The sequence below is a fragment of the Typopeltis vanoorti genome, chromosome 11 (genome assembly GCF_054136105.1).
Source record: "Typopeltis vanoorti isolate ZY-2024b chromosome 11, IOZ_Tvanoo_1.0, whole genome shotgun sequence".
NCBI lineage: Eukaryota > Metazoa > Arthropoda > Arachnida > Uropygi > Thelyphonidae > Typopeltis > Typopeltis vanoorti.
The window spans coordinates 122,382,317-122,405,035 of record NC_143559.1 but is presented as its reverse complement, the minus strand read 5'-3'; the positions used below and the strand labels follow the sequence as shown (position 1 = coordinate 122,405,035).

Below are 22,719 nucleotides of genomic sequence, written 5' to 3'. Positions count from 1 at the left end.
TCTAAGAGCACAAGCTGACTTATTTGACAGGAACTTTTGATATGCTTTCTTCTTTTCCTTCACTGCCTCTTTAACTTCCTGTGTCCACCAGGGAGTTCTGATTTTTTTATCCTTGCAGACAACCTCACCACATGCCTCTCTGGCTGAATCAATCAGGGTTTTCTTCAAGGCTTGCCACTGAACCTGCAAGGTTTGGTTCCTCTTCTCAAACTCTTTCATTTTTCTTCAATAATCTTTGTGTATTTTAGTCTACAGTTCACATCAGAGCTGCTCAACTTTTATTCACTTTAAAACTTTCTTACATGTTCTTCTTTTCAGTATGAAATTCAGTTTTATCCTGCTCAAGACTAAATAGTGATCGCTTCCAATTTCAAATCCTCTGTACACTTTGGTGTCCTGCACCAGGGGAAAACATCACTATCAACAATAAAATAGTCAATGAGACTTTTCTTATTCCTTGACTCTTCTCTCCATGTGAATTTGTGCACATTTTTATGTTTGAACATGGTGTTAGTAATAACCAGTCATTGTCCTGAGCAGAAATCCAACAGGTATTTGCCATTATTATTTTAAACAATTTGTGTCTATTAATTTTATCAAAGGCTTTTTAATAATCAATGAAGTCCATGAGTGTTTATTTTTGAGATTCTCTTTTTTTTTCAATTAATAATTTTAGAATAAAAAATGATTGTATGCCTGATCAGTCTTTTTGTAATCCATTCTATTCTTCTAGTAGTTTTTTCTCTACAGTAATATTTAGTTTCTCTTTTAATATTCCTGTATATATTTTGTACCCTGCAGTTAACAGACTAATTACACTATAACTATTGCAGTCATGTTTATTCCCTCATTTTTTATCAGTTGGGATAACCAGTGCTTTTTCCCAAAAGTTTGGAGTTTTTCTAGAAATCAGACCATGTTAAAGAATTTCAGAAGTCTCATTAAACTTTTCAACCGCATTTTTGTACAGTTCCATGTTTATATTGTCTTCTCATGGTGTTTTCCTATTTTTCATCTGATTTATTGTATTTTTTAGTTCTGACATCATAATATTTTCTTGGATCATTCTTTGTTGTCTAAAATTTACTTCTTTATTATCATCAGTCCAGAGATTTTTAAAATAAGTTACCCATTTTTCTAAATCTGTTGTTTGTATTTTGCCCTTTTCTTTTATTTATTTGTTCATGTATTTAGTTATGGCTTAGATATATGCTTTTCTCGTTTTATGACAAAATGATTTCATCTCCTCTCCCCCCACCCTTTTCTCTCTCTATGTTTTTTCCTTTACTTCTTGTTTTTGCAATCGTAACTCTTTTTTATTTTTTATTGTCTTTTCTATTCCTTTGTCCTAGTTTTATAGACCTCTTTTTCTATTCCCTTTGCTGTTTATTCCTTAGCTTCCTGTTGCTGCTTTTTCAGATTTTTCCATGAAAATTTGATTCATCTATGATTTCTGTTTTTAAATCAGTGTATTTCTGATATTGTTGCCTAGTATGGGAATCTTGTAATGAAGAAATTTTGTAACTCATTGAGAGTTATTTTCACTTTATTTAATTTTAACCATTTTAGTTTATATTGAATTTTTTCCAATACCATATAATGATCAGAGTTTAATTCCAAGCCTCGAGATGTATTGTAAATCTGGGATGAACTCGGCTAATTTAAAATTTTCAATGATATATAGTCAATAACTGACTTACATCCTCTGACTGACCATGCATATTTATGTATTTCTTTATGTTCAAATACCAAGGTAATTATTCTCATATTATAAATGAGAATAAATAAATAAAGGAGAATAAATTATAAATATGGATTCTCATATTTATAATATGAGAATAAATTCTCATATTATAAATGAGAATAAACGTAATCAAAATGGGCATAGTGTCCATTTTGATTACGTATATCTTCACAAATTTTTGTATGTTTTGTATTTCCTGTTTCCTATTCTGATATTTAAATCCCCTACTAGGTAGTAAATAGTCTGTTTTATTTATTTATGTATTATTACTAACATCTGACCTCCATTTTATCTATGACTTTTTGTAGTTTTTTGTAAAAGGTTGCACTCTCTTCTTCTTTCCTCTCTTCTGGTGCATATGCCCAGAATAATTATTATGTGACCTCTTAATGTTTTGTCTCTAATTTCTATTAGTCATTCATTCCAGTAGTTAGAATATACAAATTGTTCTTCATACATCTGTGTATCATTATCATTATACTTGCTTTTATTCTTTCCTCTTTTTTTTTTACTCCACTATAGATTTGTATGTAGTTATATGTTTCTTTGGTACCTTTTTCTTTGCATGTCCTTACATTGACTTGGTTATTCTGTGTGGAATGCTCTTTACATTCCAAGTTTCAATTTTCATTATATGTTCCTTTTCCAGTTTTCTTTACCTTTTCTTGAATCATGGCCATTTCCCTGATAGTCCATCCAGCTTTTCTTGCTTTCTTGTCATGGCATGGTTTTGGCTTTGTTTGCTTCTTGAATACAACTTATCGACAAATATGGGAAAAGAAAAAACCCACATCAACATCGTAGTTATTGGACATGTAGATTCCAGGAAATCTACAACTACTGGTCATCTCATTAACAAATGTGGTGGGATTGACAAGAGAACAATTAAGAAGTTCGAAAAAGAGGCACAGGAAATGGGAAAGGTTCCTTCAAATATGCCTGGGTTTTGGATAAACTGAAAGCAGAGAGAGAGAATGTGGTATCACAATTGACATAACACTCTTGAAGTTTGAAACTCAAAAGTACTATGTGACAGTCATTGATGCTCGAGGCCACAGAGACTTTATTAAGAACATGATCACTGGCACTTCCCAAACTGACTGTGCTGTCCTAATAGTTGCTGCTGGAATCTCTAAAAATGGACAAACTCGTTAGCATGCTCTGCTTGCCTACACACTAGGTGTAAAACAAATGATTGTTGGTGTTAATAAAATGGACATAACTGAGCCACCTTTTAGTGAGTCTCGTTTTGAAGAAATAAAAAAGAAGTATCTGCTTATATCAAGAAAATAGGTTATAATCCTGCCACTTTTCCATTTGTCCCCATCTCTGTTTGGAATGGAGATAACATGTTAGAACCAAGCACCAACATGTCATGGTACAAAAGCTGGACAATTGAACGTAAAAGTGGCAAATCAGAAGGGGAAACCCTTCTATAGGTATAGATGCTATGGAACCACCTTCAAGACCTACTGATAAGCCCTGCATCTTCCATGTGTACAAAATTGGAGGTATTGGAACTGTTCCTGTTGGCAGAGTTGAGACTGGTGTTCTAAAGCCTGGTATGGTTGTGACTTTTGCTAATGTCAACATCACCACTGAAATTAAATCAGTTGAAATGCACCATGAAGCACTCTCTGAGGCACTTCCTGGAGACAACGTTGGTTTTAATGTTAAGAATGCGTCTGTAAAAGAACTTCATCATGGTTTATGTTGCTGGGGATAGCAAAGATACTCCATGAAGAATTTACTGCCCAGGTTATTGTCCTAAACCACCCTGGTCAAATTTCCAATGGCTACACTCCAGTGCTTGATTGCCATACTGCACATATTGCTTGCAAGTTTAGGGAAATCAAGGAGAAATGTTATAGGTATAGTGGCAAGAAACTTGAAGATAACCCCAAATTTATCAAGTCTGATGATGCTGTTATTATAGATTTGGTTCCCTCAAAGCCCATGTGTGTAGAAACTTTCACAGAATTTCCCCCTCTGGGAAGATTTGCTGTACATGACATGAGACAAACTGTTGCTGTTGGGGTCATCAAGGCTGTCAAAACCAAGGATGTATCTGGTGGTAAGGTTACCAAAGCTGCTGAGAAGGCCCAAAAGAAGAAATCACTATTGGTCTAGGACACAAATCACTGGTCCAACTTTCTAGCATGGAGGTATCTTAAAGCACCTATAAATAGTATGTGGAAAAAATCAATGAAAATTGTCTTGTTTTCTTTGGCTGAGATTTGAAAGTATATCTTTCCTCAGGGCAGGTTACTAGCCTTTTTGCTGAGTAAGTCCACTGGTAGGTTACTAACTAATGCATAGGCAGGCAGGTGTTAGGATTATACTGCTCATACTGTCGCCAGTGCGTTGTTTGCCCTTTTAGAAAGTGAGGTTGGCATCTGAGTGGAAGAAGCTGTATATTGCACTTCACCACCCTTTACATCCAGTGGTGAGCTATAAGGGGCTCACATGAGCCCTTTGTTAAATTTTTCTCAAATTTGCGAGCCCCTTGTTCTTATTGTTTACTTTTTTATTTTTTCACAAAAAAAAAAAAAAAATTTTTTTTTTTGAAACATATTAAGCGACAAACTCATACCATAACCCAACAAAAATTAGTCTATTCAGCAGTGTATAGATTATTTGGAATTATTGTTTCAACTCCTCCATAACGAATGTACCTAAGTTTGAAAATAAAATAAGTGCATGCGCTATCTTTACCCTTCTACCTTCTGGTAGCCAATCGTATGATAAAACTAGTAGCCAATCAAATGTTTTATAAAAGATTATAAAATATTTCATTCTTATTATATTTTGAGAGCAAAAAAATGTTTTTCTTATGTAAGACAAATTAACACAGTTGACCGTGTGCAAATATTTCATGTTTAGATCATGAAATATTGGTTTAAAAATGATACCTTTAGAGACTGATTGTCCTCTCATAATTTTTGATTGGAATTTGTACACAAGCTTTATTAATAAAAGTTTTTGTGTGAAATACGGCTTTTTTTTTCTTTTTTTTTATGCTCAACGATGCGAGCCCTTTGTTAAAATTTCCATAGCTCACCACTGCTTACATCCCTCTATTGCATTGCAATTTTCATATTTGGCCTACATTGGTTAGCTGTAGATCTTCCTTGAAAGAATCCACCATGATGGTCATCAGTGGTATGCTTTATATCATGTTGGAGGTTTATTGGAGTATTAACAGCACTAAGAAAGGATTAAAAACTATTTTAATTCTTCCAGTATTTTGTCTCACTCACTGAGAAGTCTTCAGGGAGTACAGACACTTGGTAATACAAGCAACACAGTAATAAATGAAAGATGTGGATCTAACCCCCAAAATTGTTTATAATTTTAATTTTTTTAATTCCTATCTAGGTGGGGTACTCTCTATGGGTGTTTGTAGGAAGCCTAGATTGTAAAGGATCTCTGAAGATTAATGTTTCCCATGTTTTGGGAAGACTTCCCAAAATGCTTAAGTGCTGGAATGACATCATGTCCTCCCATCACTTAAGCCTTAACACATGCATTCTCTACATAGTGAGAAAGTCTCATGAATAAAATAATGGAGAAAAATTTATAGGTAGTACATAATAGATTGATACCCTTTTAATCAGAGCATATCATCACATTACTGTTCTTATAGATAGGGATATAATTTTCAGATTTCTCTGAAATTGTTCTGGCATTGTTTCATTAACCCATATTTTGGCAAAGAAGTTGGCACAGGTGTCTGAAATGTTCTTTACCTATATTTACTTATTTATTTTATTAGTTCTTGTATCAAATCCATTCCTAGAGACTTATTGTTCTCGAGTTTTCTGATGGCTGCATATGCAGTTGTCAGTGTTAGTTCTACCTGCTTTTAGATTTTCGTGGATCCCTGTTTTATCCACATCTTACAGTTGACCAGATACAGCAGTGTTCAACAGCCAATCAGCGTGCTCTGCCCATATTCCAGCTAAAGTTTGTTTCAGTCTTTACTTAATGTTATCTTAAGTTGGAATTCTTTTGGACTTATTTACTTTTTAGTAAAAGGCCCTACTTTCATTTATACTTAAAATGTTCTAATTCCAATTTAAGTTTATTATTATTATTACGTGACACCTCCAGGGAGTCCAAAGACTCATTGAGGGAGGTCACCTACTCTACAACACGAACTGCAGCTACACCAATGCCATCTACCACCCACAAGCACCACTAGTATTTTCACAGACAATCACAAACATCCATGCCCATGGCAGGATTTGAACCCGCAGCATTTTGGTTGGAGAGCGGATATGCTAACCACTCGGCCAACCAGTCCAGCAATTTTTATGTTCATTATATTTCTTCTGTGTTTTCTTGTGCACTCTTTTTTCCTTTTCTTCTAGTCATGGAATATTCCTCAACAGCTTTATGACTGTGATTTCCCTTCTACATTCTTCTACTGAATATGCCTCATTTTTTTGCTACGTCACATGTTCACATTCTCATCAAATCAGGGTGTTTTCCTAGGACTATATCTGCCATTGTTGTTTTGACATCCTTGAGGATTTCTCAAGCTTCATTGACCCTCTCACTGTCAGTTAGACTTGCTTAACCCTTTCGTTGTATCTGGCTTTGACATCTGATTCCATCAATCTTTCACTATTAGATTTTTTACAACACTCAAAAAGAATTAAAATAGAATTTAATACTTCCTATATTTCGTCCTAGTCACTAGGACATCTACAGGGATTACAAAAACAATTAATGTAACATGCACACACAATTCTTACAATACTAAGCCCAACCATGTGGGTGACACTAAAGTCCTATCTAGGTGGAGCGCCCTCTAAGGGCGGTAGTAGGTGGCCTGGAATGTAAGGTGCCCCTCCCCTCTCGCTGCCTGGAGTTTACAAAGTACCCTGTTCCTGCAAGCTGGCATACTTTGGACAGACAGGTAGATCAGCATCCATCTGCCTGGAGGAACACGAGTCTTACATCTGTAAACACAACTATGGCCATTCAGGCTTGGCTGATCATGTTTTGGACACCACCCACAGAGTATCATGGAAGAAAACCACCATGTTCCACCACAGCAAATTCAAGAAAGAGAGACTTTTCTTAGAAGCAGCAGCTCTCAGAAACCAACCAAATCTTAATAAATACGGTTGCATTAAGCTTCCGAATATTTGGGAAACACTCATCACCAGAGGTCCCACCTTACATTCCAGGCCACCTACTACCGTCCTTAGAGGACGCTCCACCTAGATAGGACTTTAGTGTCACCCACGTGGTTGGGCTTAGTATTGTAAGAATTGTGTGTGCATGTTACATTAATTGTTTTTGTAATCCTGTAGATGTCCTAGTGACTAGGACGAAATATAGGAAGTATTAAATTCTATTTTAATTCTTTTTGAATGTTGTAAAAAATCCATTAAGCCTCCAACATGATGTCCTCAGAGCACCTCTACACACGAATTTCACTATTAGACATTATTAAATGTAAGGAAGATGTATGAGCTCTACATCTTACTTACATTTGAGATTCAGTTTTTTGATCTTTGATATAATTAACACATGGAGCAGTAAGTAACAGAAACACACAAATCACCACACAAGATCAGATCTCTCTCTCTCTGCTTAGACTAACGTTTACCTCCAGTCTGTCAATAGCCTCCTCGGCATCTAAGAAACTAGGCATTCTCTTTCATTTAAAAGGCTATTTTACACCCAACCAACTCCTAACTATATACACATCCCAAATCCACCCATGCTTAGAATACTGCTCACATGTTTGGGGATGGCGCATCCAAAACTTTCCTTAAAATCCTTGATGCTGTCCAGAAGCTAGCAGTTAGTCTCATTGATGATCCCTCTCTTAGAGATTCACCTCATCTTCTATCTCAGAGACACAATGTTTCAGCACTGTGTCTATTCTACAGATACTTCCATGGTCACTGCACCAGTGTATTGGCAACTGTCATTTCTACACTTTCATTTGCACCTGTTAATGCAAGAGCAGTAGCTAGCCAGCATCATTTTACTGTGCAACTGCAAACACACTGAACCTGCTTTTCCTCTTCCTCTTTTATTCCATCTACCTCTGTTCTCTGGAACAGCCTTCCTTATTAAGTATTCCCAAACAATTACAAAAAAAAAAAAAAAACATCAATGAACTTCTAGCTCAGGCCACATCTGTACTCCACAGATGTGCTTATAGGTCTCTTGACTTCTCATGTATGGGATTAATTATAAAAAAAAAAAAAAAAAAAAAAAAAGGTCAGAATCTTTATTTGCCCCTCTATAGATCTAATGTCCATGAAATTGGACAAGTGTCTTTCATCTATTGTGAGCTGAATCAATTTGATTAAAGAGTTGCCATCAGGAGATTTCAAGGTCAAGCTGCCTCTTCAGTTTCAACATTTCCTGGACAAGCTCTATTCTTCTCCACCAGGGCATCTTTGGCCTACATCGCTTTCTCTTCTTTTAGGGGATCCATTCCAGTGCCTTGTTTAACCTGGTGTTTTTCTGGTTTTCTTAGGACATGCCCTTTCCATCTCCATTTTCTTTGATTAATATCGTACATTAATGGTTTATGTTTAGTTGTTTTTTTTTTTTTGCATTCATTCTTTATTGGATATCTTCTTAGGCCATTTTATATACAAAAATTTTTTAGGCATTTATTTACAAATATTTGTGATTTATTACTGGTTACTGCTGTTATGGCCCATGTTTCTGTCCCATAGAGTAATTTGACATTTGTATTAAATAATTTTATTTTATTTTTTTAAGCCTATTTTCTTTGATTTTCACAATTTTCCTGACATATTGAATGCTTTTTATACCCTCCATATCTTATATTTTGTGTCCCCCCCCTTCTTGTTTTATTTATTATTGACCCAGGTAATTAAAGCTTTCTACTGTTTCTAAAATTACATCATCCAATACAAAAACAACAACCAAAAGGACAATGTTTGTGTTCATTATCTTTGTCTTTCTTTTATTTATTTTTAAGTGAACTATTGATGCCTCTTCATTTAGTTTTATCATTTCTTCTTTCATATGTTGTTGTGTATCTGCTAATATACATATGTCATTATTATTATTATTACCCCAAGACCTCATGGAGTCAAAGACTCATCATTGGCACAATCTAAATAATGAAATTGATCTGTTAAGTTAAATTGTATTTCTTTTGTATTTTCCATCTCATTCCTCATAACCCAGTCTACAACAGTTAAGTATTATTGTTAGGAAGAGCATGTAACCCTAACTCCTGTTTTAACTTCAAACTTGTCTGAAAGCTCTCTGTTATGGATAATTTGTATTTTATTTCGTAAATTAAAAAAAAAAAAATTAACAGTTCTACATAGCATGCCATAATAAGACATTAATTTCCATGACTTCTCTATCGATACTGTCAAAAAGGCCTGTTCCAAATCAATAAAATTGATATAATGGGTTGACTGCCATTCTATTGACTGTTCTATTATTATTATTATTATTATTATTATTATGAGTGTTGCTGTTTCACTAATACGTGATCTAGTGGCTCTGAATCCTGCTTATATTTTTCTTAGCTCTTTATTTCTTTCTCTCTTTATTTAACATTATTCCTGTTAGTATTTTACTTGTTGTGCTTAGAAATGATATTTTTTTCCAGCTGTTACAATCAATTAAATCTCCAATTTTGAGTATTTTGACTAATAGTGCAATGTTCCATTTTTCTGACCATTTTTCTTCAATCCATATTTGATTACGAAATGGATCTGTCTATACTACTATTTTTCCATTTTTGCTTTTAAGTGTTTTTTTTGTATTTCACTTTTCTTTATTTTCCTGGTATAAATTTTTAGTGTTTTTTTCTCTCTCTTCATTATTTCTTTAAAATGTTCCACCCATCTTCTTGTTTTCTTTTGGTTATCACTTATTTTATTTCCTTTATCTTTAATAATATCTTCTCTCTTCTTCTTTTCTTGACTTTGTATATTTCTTTATTTTCTTATATTTGGACTTTGTATATTTTGGATATCCATTTCGTGTCTTTCTTTTGACTATTTTAACATCTGCCCATATTTCTTCAATACTTGTGGGATCATGTTCCTTTTATCCACTCTGTGTGGCCTCATATCTATTTTTGATCTTCACTGCATACATCGTTTTGGTTTTCCACATTTTTAAGTTCATTTATATCGTATGTTTTATTTTTCATTTCCTTTATGGCCTTAAGCATTATTTTTACTTTTTTTATTAGTAAGAAATGATCTGGGTAGGCATCTACTCCTCTCATTGCTTTCACATCCAGAAGGGATTCTCTCCATTTTCATTATATCATTATATGATTTATTTTATTTTATTTTTTTAAGACCTAGTGACTAGTTTATTCATCATGCATAAGTCCAAAAGCATCTCTCCGTTTTCAGTAATATTTCCCATATCTTCTCTTCTCGTTATCATATATTTTCTTGTGCGATTGCTTCTTATTTTGTCATTTAGTTGTTCCATTACTATAATGATATCTTTTGGATTTCTTTCATCTGTTACTTCATCATCATCAATTTCCTTATATGCACCCTCAATGGGTGTTCAGGCTACTATGACAGCACTACATGATTAACTTTACTTTATTATTAATCTCCTATCAACAATTTTCTTCCTCATTAATTTATTACTAGTTAGCACTCCAATATTGTTATAACCATTACATTTTGTAACATATTATAAAATTCACATTTTCTTTATCTTCTGCATTATTGATTGGTATGTGTGCATTTATTATCATCATCATCTTGGAGAAGTTTGAGTTAAGTCTTACCTTTATACATCTTTCTGTGATTGGTTCCCATTCAGTGAATGCTTTTCTTGCCTTTCTTGACATCATAATTGCTACTCCCTTTCTGTGCTTAGGTTCTTCATTTTTGTTACCAGAATATATAATTGTTTCTCCAGAACTTAACTGGATCAGTCCCTGTCTATTCCATCTTGTCTCACTGATTATTTCAGTTTCATATTATTTCATTGCTTTGGCTATAGTTGCTGCATTTGTTGTTTTATACATCATTCTTATATTTCAGCATTCAATCCATATAGTTTTTTTTTTGGCTTCAAACAACTTTTCTGTCTCTTTTTTTTTTTTTTTTGTTTGTTTGTTCCCAGCTTCTCTGAAGAACTTTCACTAGAAAATTCATTCATTTCCAACAGCTTGTCTATTTCTTGAGTATTGTCATTTTCATTTTGATTAGATGTTGTTGCTGCAGCTATAGGTTGCTAGCCTCTCATTCAACCTTTACCAGTTTATTCAGGCTTGGAGCCAGCATGATGTAGTATGACCCACACCATGGCTGGTTTGCATTAACACTATATTGAATATTCTGCAGTAGAAGTAAGTAGTTGTTTTCAAAACATTAAACAAGCAAACTCATAAAAACAAACAGAAAAAAAGACTAGAAATAAAATTAATATTATTATTTTTTTTTTAATATAACATATCTTTCAGCTCTATGATTTTCTGCTACTATTACTCAACAAACATCTACTAGCCTGTTGTTAGGAAAAATAAGTTCAGTTGTGATAATGAATGATGTCACTATACAAGAATATATTGCTATAAAGTACCTTGTTATGGTTGTCTGTGATCATCTCACCTGTTATATTTATATTCTTTAAAGTTATATCACTTTAGTTTCCTAACCTTAAACTTATGATGATGTAGCATTAATAATAGTCACTTTTGTCTCTTGTCTTCTTCAGGTATGCAATGAAATGTTTAGACAAGAAGCGTATAAAAATGAAGCAAGGGGAAACATTAGCATTAAATGAAAGGATTATGCTGTCATTAGTTAGCACAGGCGTAAGTTAACCTTGCTTAATTTTTGAATAATAGTATTCGTTTTATTGGTTTACATGTATATCAGTTAAAAATGCACAATTAAACTGTTTACTTTTATTTAAAAAAAAAAAAAAATCAGCTAACGCCTTTTTATTCCCGTATATGGGAGTACGCGAAGCCATTTAGCCCTATCTAACTTTTTGGAGACTGAGTGGGCAGTTAAATCTCCACTGGTACCAATCAGAGATAGATGGCCCAAAGCTATCACTGATTAAGCGGTACACAGTGAAGAGAGAGACGGCTCAAATGTGCCACCATCTCGTGGTCCCTAACCCTAACACAATATATTTAATGTCTGAAATAATGTGGGTTCTACGGTTGATTTTCTTGAGTTTACGGGATGAAAAACCCGAGTTTCCGGGAGGAAAAACCTGCTTGCCCGTGCCAGAAATCGACTAACTCGGGAACCGGTCGAAAAAAGACTTAGAAAAATTTCCTCTAGTCGCCGACTAGACTCGAAACCAAGTCTTCCTTCGTGCGGCCAAGCGTCGTGGTGTGCAAACGCCACATCCACTGAGCTACACAGGCTATGTTTTACTTTTATTACTGTTAGCAAAATTTATTATTATTATTACAGCAACCTCCATGGTGTAAAAGAGACTCATAGGAGGTCCACTGAACTAGCAGCATGTCTGTCACATTTGAAACTTGAAATGCTTTATACTCGATGCATTCCACTCACCAAGTACTCTCTATCACCAACAAAATATCTACTCCTCACACTCTTCTTCGCATCTCTACACAACTAACAGGGATGGCCTCTTGTTCTCCATCTTATCCTCCACTATTTTTATAATCCCTTCTGTATTATTATTTTTATGGCTATTTAGCCTATTTTTGTTTAGAAGTACCCCTTTTTTTATAATAGCATTGGCTTTTTACTCAAATTTTAGGGCATTACTGATGTTTTATATGAACAGATATATGAAAAATATATAGGAAGAAAAATCGGACATACCTTTGTGGGATATTGCTGGCTGTCTTCTTTTTCAGTGGCTTCCTGCCATATGGCGATATACATTCATTGTTGAAGGAAAGAGGTATGACCTGAATGGAAGGAGGGTCGGAAAAGTGAGGTTTGAGAGATGTGGGAGAATTATTGGTGAGGCAAGAGGTATGCAAAGTTTTTTTGGAAAACCTTTTTTTTTTATATTTTTTAATTTATTAAAGGTGGGCAGAGAATACTTCGGGATGGGGTGAACATAGAAAGTTTAGGAGAAGGATATTATGGGATAAGATCAGGGAATTTTCCCAGATCTTGTCTATATATATTGCCTCTTTTCTCCCTATCCAGCTAACTCTGCAATCTATATTCCCTCAGTTTCTTTGCATAACCCACACTCCAAAATAAATTAAAGATGCCAAAAAATTATATTCTTGGTTTAATTCTTTAACTGTAAAGGATAAAACCAAGAATGTGAAGTAACTTCACAACTGGGCAACTCGTATATAGAGGCTAATGACTTCATATCACTTGCTTTAGTATCCCATAATGCAAAGCACATATCCTTATGGGCATGTATAATGCTATTCATTATGGGAAGGGTCACTATCTGGACCAATTTCGACCTTTATTGAGGTCTTATCAGTGGGAGTCAGATCCAGATGTGATATTAAGGTAATAATGCAGGTCATATTTCCATAGTAGCCAAAAGGTGACTCCAAAGTCCTGGTATCACTTTGGTCATTCATCTCTGGATCCTCTCTAGTGTTTCCACATTATAATAAAAACTAGATGACCAAATCTGACACAGTATCCACATTTGGTCTGACCAGTGCCTTATTCTAAGGCACCACTATCTCTTTATTCCTACATGTGAATGTACTTCATATTATAGCAGCAATACAATGTGCATTTAGAAGATATGCAAGGATTCCTTGTGAATTAAGCTAATGGGAGCTCTAGCACATCCACGTTTCTGATTTCATTTCTTTTCCCAACCACTAACAAGGCTCATTTTCTATAAACATTCTTAACTGATTATGTGTGGATGTTTTGATACACAAATTGTTATGAATTAGGCTTGAAATAATGAGAAGGGACATTAAATTATTAAGATCATTGAAAAATTATTATGATCAGTATATTGTTTACTATTCAGGTCTGTGAACACAAACCTGATATATATATATATATATATATATATATATGTTACGTGCAAATTATGAAATCGCACAATCCATGAACTGTATAATGCTCTTGTACAGTTCATGGAATGTGTCGATTTTGCACAATTCACGAAATGAGCATTACATTTTCTGCTCATTTCGTGAATTGGGTGCATAGTAACAGCAGCAGCGCATGATGTGCAGAAACTGGTGAAGAGCATTTCTTATTGGTTGTTGCTGCAAGTTGCTGAGTTTTAAGAATTTTTTTTTGTAATAGCATTAGTCAAGTGTTACAGTACAGTAAATTTCTACAGCATTACATCAAAATTCCTTTTGTCGTATTTAATAAGGTTAGTTTCTCATTGGCGCGAGTTGCAGGACTCGCGGCTTATATAATATGTGACGATTAGGTTTTAATTACAGTAAATTTGTACAACATTACATCAGAATTCCTTTTGTTCTTTTTAGTAACGTTAGTTTCTCATTGGCTTGAGTTTCAGGACCTGCGGCTTATACATGTGACGATTAGGTTTTAAAGAGTATTTCTTATTGGTTGTTGCTGCAAGTTGCTGTGTTTTTAGAAGTTTTTTTGTAATAGTATTAGTCAAGTGTTATAGTAAATTTGTACAACATTATATCAGAATTCTTTTCATCATATTTAGTAAGGTTAGTTTCTCATTGGCTTGAGTTATTCTTTTCATCATATTTAGTAAGGTTAGTTTCTCATTGGCTTGAGTTGCAGGACCTGCGTTTACATAATATGTGACAATTCACCACTATTAACTTAATAAAGTGATATTTTAGGTTTTAAACATCGATATTTGTTTAATTTTAGATCTCTATATCCAAAATGGAAGATTTAGAAAACACTGTTAGAGAATGTGATATCTTATGGAATAATGAATTCGAACAATATTATTATTATTATTATTCAGGCCTCCATGGAGTCAAAAGACTCATCGTGGGAGGTCCTTCCTAAGAACATAAAGTCTGTCAAGATTCATCGAGGGTAGGTCCCCCCTAAGAAACACAAAGTCTATCATACCACTCCTTAAACTCATATGTCATAAACCTTCTAAATGATAATAGATCTGGCATTAGAAGTAGACAAGAATATCATTTTAGAACTAAGTATGCTATTTCGAATTTAGCGGGTGCAACGAAAGTAGTGACAAAAAATGGTCGATTTATGGCAACAAAAGAATCCCCTATTTCTATCATTCGTGATATTCATCTCTCTACTGGTCACAAAGGCGAGACAAAAACCCACAAGAAAATAATGGAAAAGTGCACTAACATTCCACAATGAATTGTTTCTGAATTCATAAAACAATGTGAAAGATGCACAGAGAAACTAAAAAGGAAGGAGACTGTTAAAGGGATTGTCGTTAGACCTATTACCGTAAATGACATGAATCAAAGGGGTCAGGTAGATCTTGTTGACTTTCAAAGCTTACCAGATGGGAATTTCAGGTTCATCATGCACCAAGAGCATTTGACAAAGTTTCATTTGCTTCGAGTGCTGGCTTCAAAAACTTTAAATAATAAGTATAGAATGTTATATTCAGGCAATAATGATCAAGGAAAGGAAGGAGTAGTGATAGCATTCAACATCAAACATGAAGATAACCTTCTTGATCGGGAAATACAGTTTCAAGTAGAGTTATGTGGACAAACATAAAAATGGGGAAATGGACATTGAAACTTATTTGTGCCTATGGTTCTGCAGAAGGTTCTCCTGAGGAAGAAGTAGAGGAATATTCCTCATGTAAAGCATGAGGAATATTCTGTCAAGTTATGGTATATGAGGAACTACAAGGCAGGTGTGACAAGTTTAGGAGGAAGCTTGAATCTGTGCTTAAACCCTACAAGGGAAGATTGTTAGTAGTGCATGGAAGATAGTTAAAAGGTGTCCAGAGGAAGCAATATTAAATTGTATACCTAAGGTAAGGAGGGTTAATCAGGTAGGAATTTGATATCATTAAGCATGAGCTGCAGAAGAAGAAAATGCTGTGGAGGGTATATACAGGGTGATTCAAAAAGATGGACTCAATTTTGTAAGTCTATACATCAAACGTAGAACTAGTGACAAATACGATGTAAAGTATATTTGACTATACTCACAATGTATATGTTCAGCGTGTCCCCCCTCCCCCCTCCGGCTGCACAGATAACATCAAGACGGTAGCTGAATTCATCCCATACCCAAAGAAGGATACACGTGGTCTGCCTGAGCTTTTCCCCCTACACAGGCAACCTGTTTGCTCAAATTGATAATTCCAATGACAAATGCTCTTCTTCGTTGGAGGTTTAATGTTGAAACGATGACGAAATGCACGCTGCACTGCAGTTGCTGACGCGTTTTAATGAGCTCACGAACGCAAAAAATTTTGTGCTGCATAGTAGCCATTTTGCTCACAACTGATGCTGCTGTGTGCTAGACAAGTGCTCTAGCAGTAGTATTTCAAACTTTAGGACCTCCTCTTTCAAATGTTATGTAGATCGTTCACATATGATGTATAGTTCAGGAAATATAGCCGTACGAAATTGGGTCCATCTTTTTGAATCACCCTGTATATACAAACTCATGAACAGTACAAGGGTTAGACAAGAAAGATGACCAGCATTGTAAGGAAGGTAAAATCATATTATGAGAAGAAACAAGCCAAGCAGGTCAAAGGAAATCCGATAGAGTTCGTTTGTTATGTGGCAAGTAAGAGGAAGAATGACTATGGAAGATTAACTTTAATGAATGCTGATTGTCATAGGTTGCAGAAGCAGAAAAAATAGTTGAGTTACTGAGTGACCACTTTGCAAGGATATATTATACAAGTGAGGTTAGTGTTGACATATGTGGCAGAGACTGATGTGGAAACAGAGGTGGATGAATTGGAGAGGTTTTGCAAGAATTTGCAAGGGAACTGACAATACCTTTGACTAGGCTGTTTAATTTAAGTCTCAGGTCTGTTAGAGTTCCAAGGGACTGGAAAGAGGGCAGATAATTCCCATGCATGAGGGAGGTTCTAAGACTGCAATAGCAAATTATAGATCAATCAGTATCTCAGGAGTGGTGGTAAAAATACTGCAAAAATTGGTCAAAAAGAGTATTCAGGAATGGGTGGATAAGAATATGATACTGTATGAGGGGCAACGTGGCTTTGTTAAGGGTCAGTCATGTCTTAGTAATTTACCAACTTTTTGTAATAGAGTGACAGCTGAGTTGGATAAAGGAAGTGGCTACATGATATTCTGATGGATTTTGCAAAGGCATTTAACGGAATACCACATGGAACTTATGTAAATTAGAATAAATGCGAATGGATATGAGAGGGTGGCTGCTGGACAGATATCAAAAATGCCATATGAAGGAGCCGAATCCAAAAGCAGGTGACTAGTGGTGTGCCACAAAGTTCAGTGGTAGGATCACTAACAGTATTCTAAGGTTGAGTGGATTTGGGATTTACGACATGGTAAGAGTTGAGCAGAAGAGAAGTGATTTAGAACAAAAAAAAAACACCAAACTTTTTTTTGGAGGCAGTGGATATGTATTTTATTCCAGGATAGATTAGATGTGAAAGTCAACCCAAGAAGAGAAAACTTATCTTAGTTAATTAGTGGAGTGTTATCAAAAGTGAGGGAGAATGAGGAATGGACTTTTTTCCAGGAAATAAGGCAAGTTTGTGTTTTAATAGCATTAAAATTTAATAATTATCTTCACCCCATTTAAGAATGGCTAGAAGATTGATATCCAAGGCATAGACACTCTTGAAGCTTGAGTCATCTTGCTTTTGTGAATGACAAAGAGGAGTGGATTGTACTGTCATCAGCAGAGCTGTAAATAGGATTAAATGTTAGTGAGTGAAGATCATTGATGTAGGAGAAGCAGTGTAGATCAAAGCATAGAGCCTTGGGATATGATATTGATGAAAAAAATCAGATCAGAGGTAACCATTGACATGCATGAAACAACCAGAGAGGAATCTTGCAATCCACTTACGAAGGATAAGAGGAAAGTGATAAGATGATATCTTGGGAAGAAGTCTGTGATGCTAAACACAATCAAATACCTTGGAAATATCAAGAGTAATGACATGAGATTCTCCAATCTTTCCTTGGCTTGTGTCCAAAATGGAGTGAGGTTAGGAAGGAGGTCTGCTGCTGTAGAATGGGAGTGGCAGAATCCATATTAGTGATCACTATTTAACAGATCAGTGTCCAAGTAATAAGTTGTTAATTGACTTCTCTGTTACTTTTGAGAATATTGAGGTGGGAGCAGTGAAACTGTAGTTTGATGACAGACTTTTATTTCCCTTTTTTAGGATCAGGTTGGTTAAAAGCTTGCTTTCATGCTGTTGAAGAGATGCCAGATGAATAGAACAGCTTGTAAAGGCAGTATAGGATGAGTGTTAATTCTAAAACAACTTTTAGTACAATGGAAAGGATACCCTCTTGGCCAGAGAACTTACTATCAAGCTTAATGAGAATTTTTCTGATTTCCTTCTATCAAAGATCAGAGAATGCATAGCCAAACTGAAGTTTGTGGAATAGTAGGGGAAGATTTACCATTTTTTTTCCAGTTATTATGGGTTGGCAAGCTGAGTGAGAGCCTGGATCATTTAACTTGAGTTTTCTGATTTCCTTCTATCAAAGATCAGAGAATGCATAGCCATACTGAAGAAAGTTTGTGGAATAGTAGGGGAAGATTTGCCAAAAAACAACAGAAAGAAACAACTAAAAAATGCTGCATTTTTAGCTTGGACTTGACTGGTTTGGCATGTTTGTTGAAAATTTAGATAAGGGTTGGGGGTTTTGAGTGGAATGGGGAATAGAGGCATTTATCCCAGTAAGAATAATTTCAGTTATTAGATCAGAGCAAGAGCTTGGATATGGAGTATGGAAGCAATCATCAGACCATGAAAAGAGGCATAGAAACAGGTAAATGGTGTTGGTGTAGATAATGAAGATAGTTGCAGTTCATTGTAGTTGGTGGATTGAGTGGTGGAGATGGAGAGTTGTAGAGTAGGTCCCTCCCTCGATGAGTCTTTGGACTCCCTAGAGATGTCACATAATTGATAATAATAAATCCTGAAGGTCATCTCAGTTCACACCATCCCAATTGATTACCATTTACAATGCCATTGGACGGTGATGGCGAACCTTTTTATATGCGCACACCAAAAATTTACAAATAATATTTATTGAGTTGCTGATGTGCTGGGCAATTTTTAATAGGGGAAAAAATTAATAGAAAATTATTGTAGAATTTTATTGAGATAAGTTTAAAAATTAACATAGAATTTCATGAAGATGAACTCATAACTTGACATACACATTGTCGTATACAAATCAATATCAATTATTTATTAATGAAATTTTTGTTGTACATAGGATGCCAAATTCTTTATATCAGATTCTTATTTTGTCACTTTTAGTAATACACACACCAAACTAGATTCATCAGTCATTCTATTTCTTAAACTGTCTTTTATTAAATTCATTTCAGAAAATAATGACTCACAAGTATATGTAGAGGAGAAAATTGATAATATAGCTGTCACTAGTTTGTTAAACAACTAAAGAGGAAATAAGAAGAAAAGCCAAAATGGCTATTTTTTCTGGCGAGGTTCATAAGTTAAGGGGATTTTATCCCCTTAACTTATCAACCTCGCCAGAAAAAATAGCCGTTTTGGCTTTTCTTCTTAGTTATAATATGTTATAACATAATATAGTGACACACCGTTCGCGAATCGTATAGCAAAAGTATGTAAGTTCTTTTCACTTAAACTCTGATATTCTAGGTCTAGCTACTCACTGATGAGACCTCAAAAAAGGTTGAAACCGGTCTGGGTAGTGACCTCTCCTCATAATGTAAAACAGTACTACATCTCCTAGGAGCTGTGTGTTTTTACATTATGAGAAAATATCAAGAATAGGGAGGGAGCTTGCTCTACCTTTGCAACGAGTTGCCGTGGTGTGACACCACCAAGTGGTCACACTTGGATTTGCCGACAGTTCGTCGGCATGAAACGTTCAGATCATAGTTTTCGATCTTAGTTTCGCTTACTGGCTGAAAAACAATAAGGGATTTTTATCCTCTTAACTTAAAGAGGAAATAATTAAAAATAATTTAATTTTTAATTATTTCCTCTTCTGCATTCTTTTTAATTACGCCCAATAATCGATTATTTTCAATTATTTCAACTCATTTCTCAAATCGACAAACTTTTGTTTCCATGCAGAACCAGATTGAAAATCAATTAATTGCATTTCTATATCTTCCAAAATCAGCTACTCGGAAATATCCAAATTGAGTTTTATCTGCTGATGTTGTGTCTGTATGTAAAATAAATTTTGATGTTTCTGCATAAATCTTGAAGAATTCATTGACTATTGACTGAATAACTGCAGAAAACTGTTGTCAATTTAACTTGATCTGTTTTTTTATGAGATTCTAGATCTGCAAAGAATGTTTTTTTGTATTCGGAAAATATTAGAAGGTGTTGGAAATAACGTCACTATTGAAAATTTGTAATTTAGCCTTGAATGCTTTGATTAAATCAAACATGACAGTGACTGTCTTGTTAACACCTTGCAGTTTAAAATTTAATTCATTTAAATATAAGCACAAATTAGTAAAAAACATTAATTTCAAAAGCCATTCAACAACCATTAATTGATTATATTTTTCAATAATTTTCTCATTATGTAAAAAAAGTCTATCTTCATCTAAATACTCAACAAATCTTTGAAAAACTTTTTCATGACTTAACCATTGGATGTTGTTGTACATAAGTAAACCATTGTACACTGAGTTTACCTCATTTAATAATGCTAGAAATTTTCATTTATTTAAAGTGTGTGCAGATATTATTATTATTATTATTCAGGCCTCCATGGAATCAAAAGACTCATCGTGGGAGGTTCTTCCTAAGAACATAAAGTCTGTCAAGACTCATTGAGCGGAGGTCCCCCTAAGAAACACAAAGTCTATCATACCACTACCTAAACTCATAGACCGTTCTCACTCTCACCACTCCATCAGGCAATGCATTCCATGGTTCAACCACTCCTCACCCTCTTGCTCACAGTTTCCTTTCATGACTTCCAGGGATGGCCTCTTGTCATCACTCCTTCCCGCTGTTCAACCAAGCAAAATAACTCCCCAGTGTCAACCCTGTAACCACCTCTCAACAGTTTAAAAGTCTGAATCATATTCACCTCTCCTTCTTCTATCCACAAAACTCTGCAGTCCACATTCCCTCAGCTGATCCTCATAACCAAAATTGTACAGTCCTGAAACCATCTTTGTCATCCATCTTTGTACCCTTTCCACAGTTAATTTATCCCCTTCAAATCCTGGGGATCAAATCTGAGAACAATAGTCTAAGTGTGGTCTGATCAGAGACTTATACAACGCAATGATAATCCTTTTATCTCTGCAGGTCAGTGTCCTTCTCATAATTGCAGCATTCCTCTGTATTACCTTCACCACCTTTGCAATAATTCCCCTAAATTTCAAGTTTCTATCAATCATCAACCCCAGATCTCTTGTCTCCCCTACTTCCTCCAGTATTATTCTTCCATAGAGTATGCAGTGTCCCATCGATGTTTCCCAAACCTCAAGACCTTACATTTTGCTGCATTAAACCGACACCCCCATTCATTTTCCCATCTATCTAGCTTATTCAAATCCTCTTGCAGGGCTACCACATCTGCACTATTACTAATAATCCTTCCCAGTTTCGCATCATCTGCAAAGAACTGAATATCCCCTTGCAATCCATTGGTAATGTCATTGATATAAAGGTTAAACAATATAGGTCCTAATATTGAGTCGTGTGGGACCACACTTGTAACCCTCTGCCTCCTTGAAACTGCTCCACCATACACAACTCTCTGATACCTATCAGACAGCCAATCCTGAATCCAGTTGACCAGTCTGACATCCAGACCCATGTGCTGCATCTTAAATATCAGCTTATCATGTGGCACCCTGTGAAATGCCTTCGCTAAGTCTAAGAAAATGGCAGTATATGCCTTTCCCTCATCTAATGTTCTTGTAACTTTATTATAAAAGGCTAGCATATTGCTATAACAAGAGTGCCCTTTCACAAATCCATGTTGACTCTCACAGATAACATTACCCTCATCTGTCCAGTGCTGTATACGGTCCCTCACGAATTTCTCCAAGATCTTAACAACTACTGATGACACACAAACTGGCCTAATTAGACACTTCCAGTCTGTTACCACCCTTATGCAATGGCACTATCTTACCTTCCTTCCATTCCCTGGGCACCTTTCCCGCAGCCAGACTTTCATTGAAAAGCCAGGTTAAAGGCACTGTCAGTTCCCTAGCACATTCTCTCAAAACTCGTGGTGAAATACCATCCAGTCCCAAAGCTTTACTGACTTCCAGAGTACTCAGTATCTGAAACACGCTCTCCTCCTGTACCTCTAAACCTCGAACCTACCTTAGCCCTCTAGCATTAAAACTGACTCCTCTAGGATGACATACTCTAATAATGTATTCATTGAACAATTCCACTATGTCCTCTGCATCAGTCACTCTATTCCCATTTTTATCCCACAATATCATTCTTCCACAGTCATTTCTCCTCTTACTGGCCACATAGCTAAAAAATTCCCTAGGATTTTCTTTGGATCTTAGGGCCAATCTCCTCTCATATTCCAGTTTCGCTTTCCTTACCACACTAGTCACTACTCTGGCCTGTGTCTTATATTCTTCATGCATCTTCTCTTCACCTGTCTCCTTATATCTCTTCCATAGCCTCTTTTTCACATGCAATTCCTGTTTAATATTGTTTATCATCCACTTTACTCCAAATTGTGTCCTCTTCTTTTCTCGTGGTATAGAACTTACCATTGCTGCTAACAAATATTCTTTCACAATTTCACACTCACTAATGATATCCTGGCATTCCAATTCCTTCCTCCATGAAACTTCCCGAAGTTGACGTCTAAGACTATTATAATCACCTGCTTTATA

The 22,719-nt window shown here is 35.3% G+C and overlaps 1 protein-coding gene across 1 annotated transcript in view; it reads left to right on the top strand.

Moving 5' to 3' along the window:
• Positions 1-22,719, top strand: part of Gprk1 (G protein-coupled receptor kinase 1) — a 598,843-nt gene that overhangs the window by 311,643 nt on the left and 264,481 nt on the right. The window contains exon 9 of the mRNA XM_090400057.1: positions 11,462-11,561. Coding sequence (XP_090256183.1) covers positions 11,462-11,561 — 100 coding nt within the window. The remainder of the gene's footprint in view (positions 1-11,461; positions 11,562-22,719) is intronic.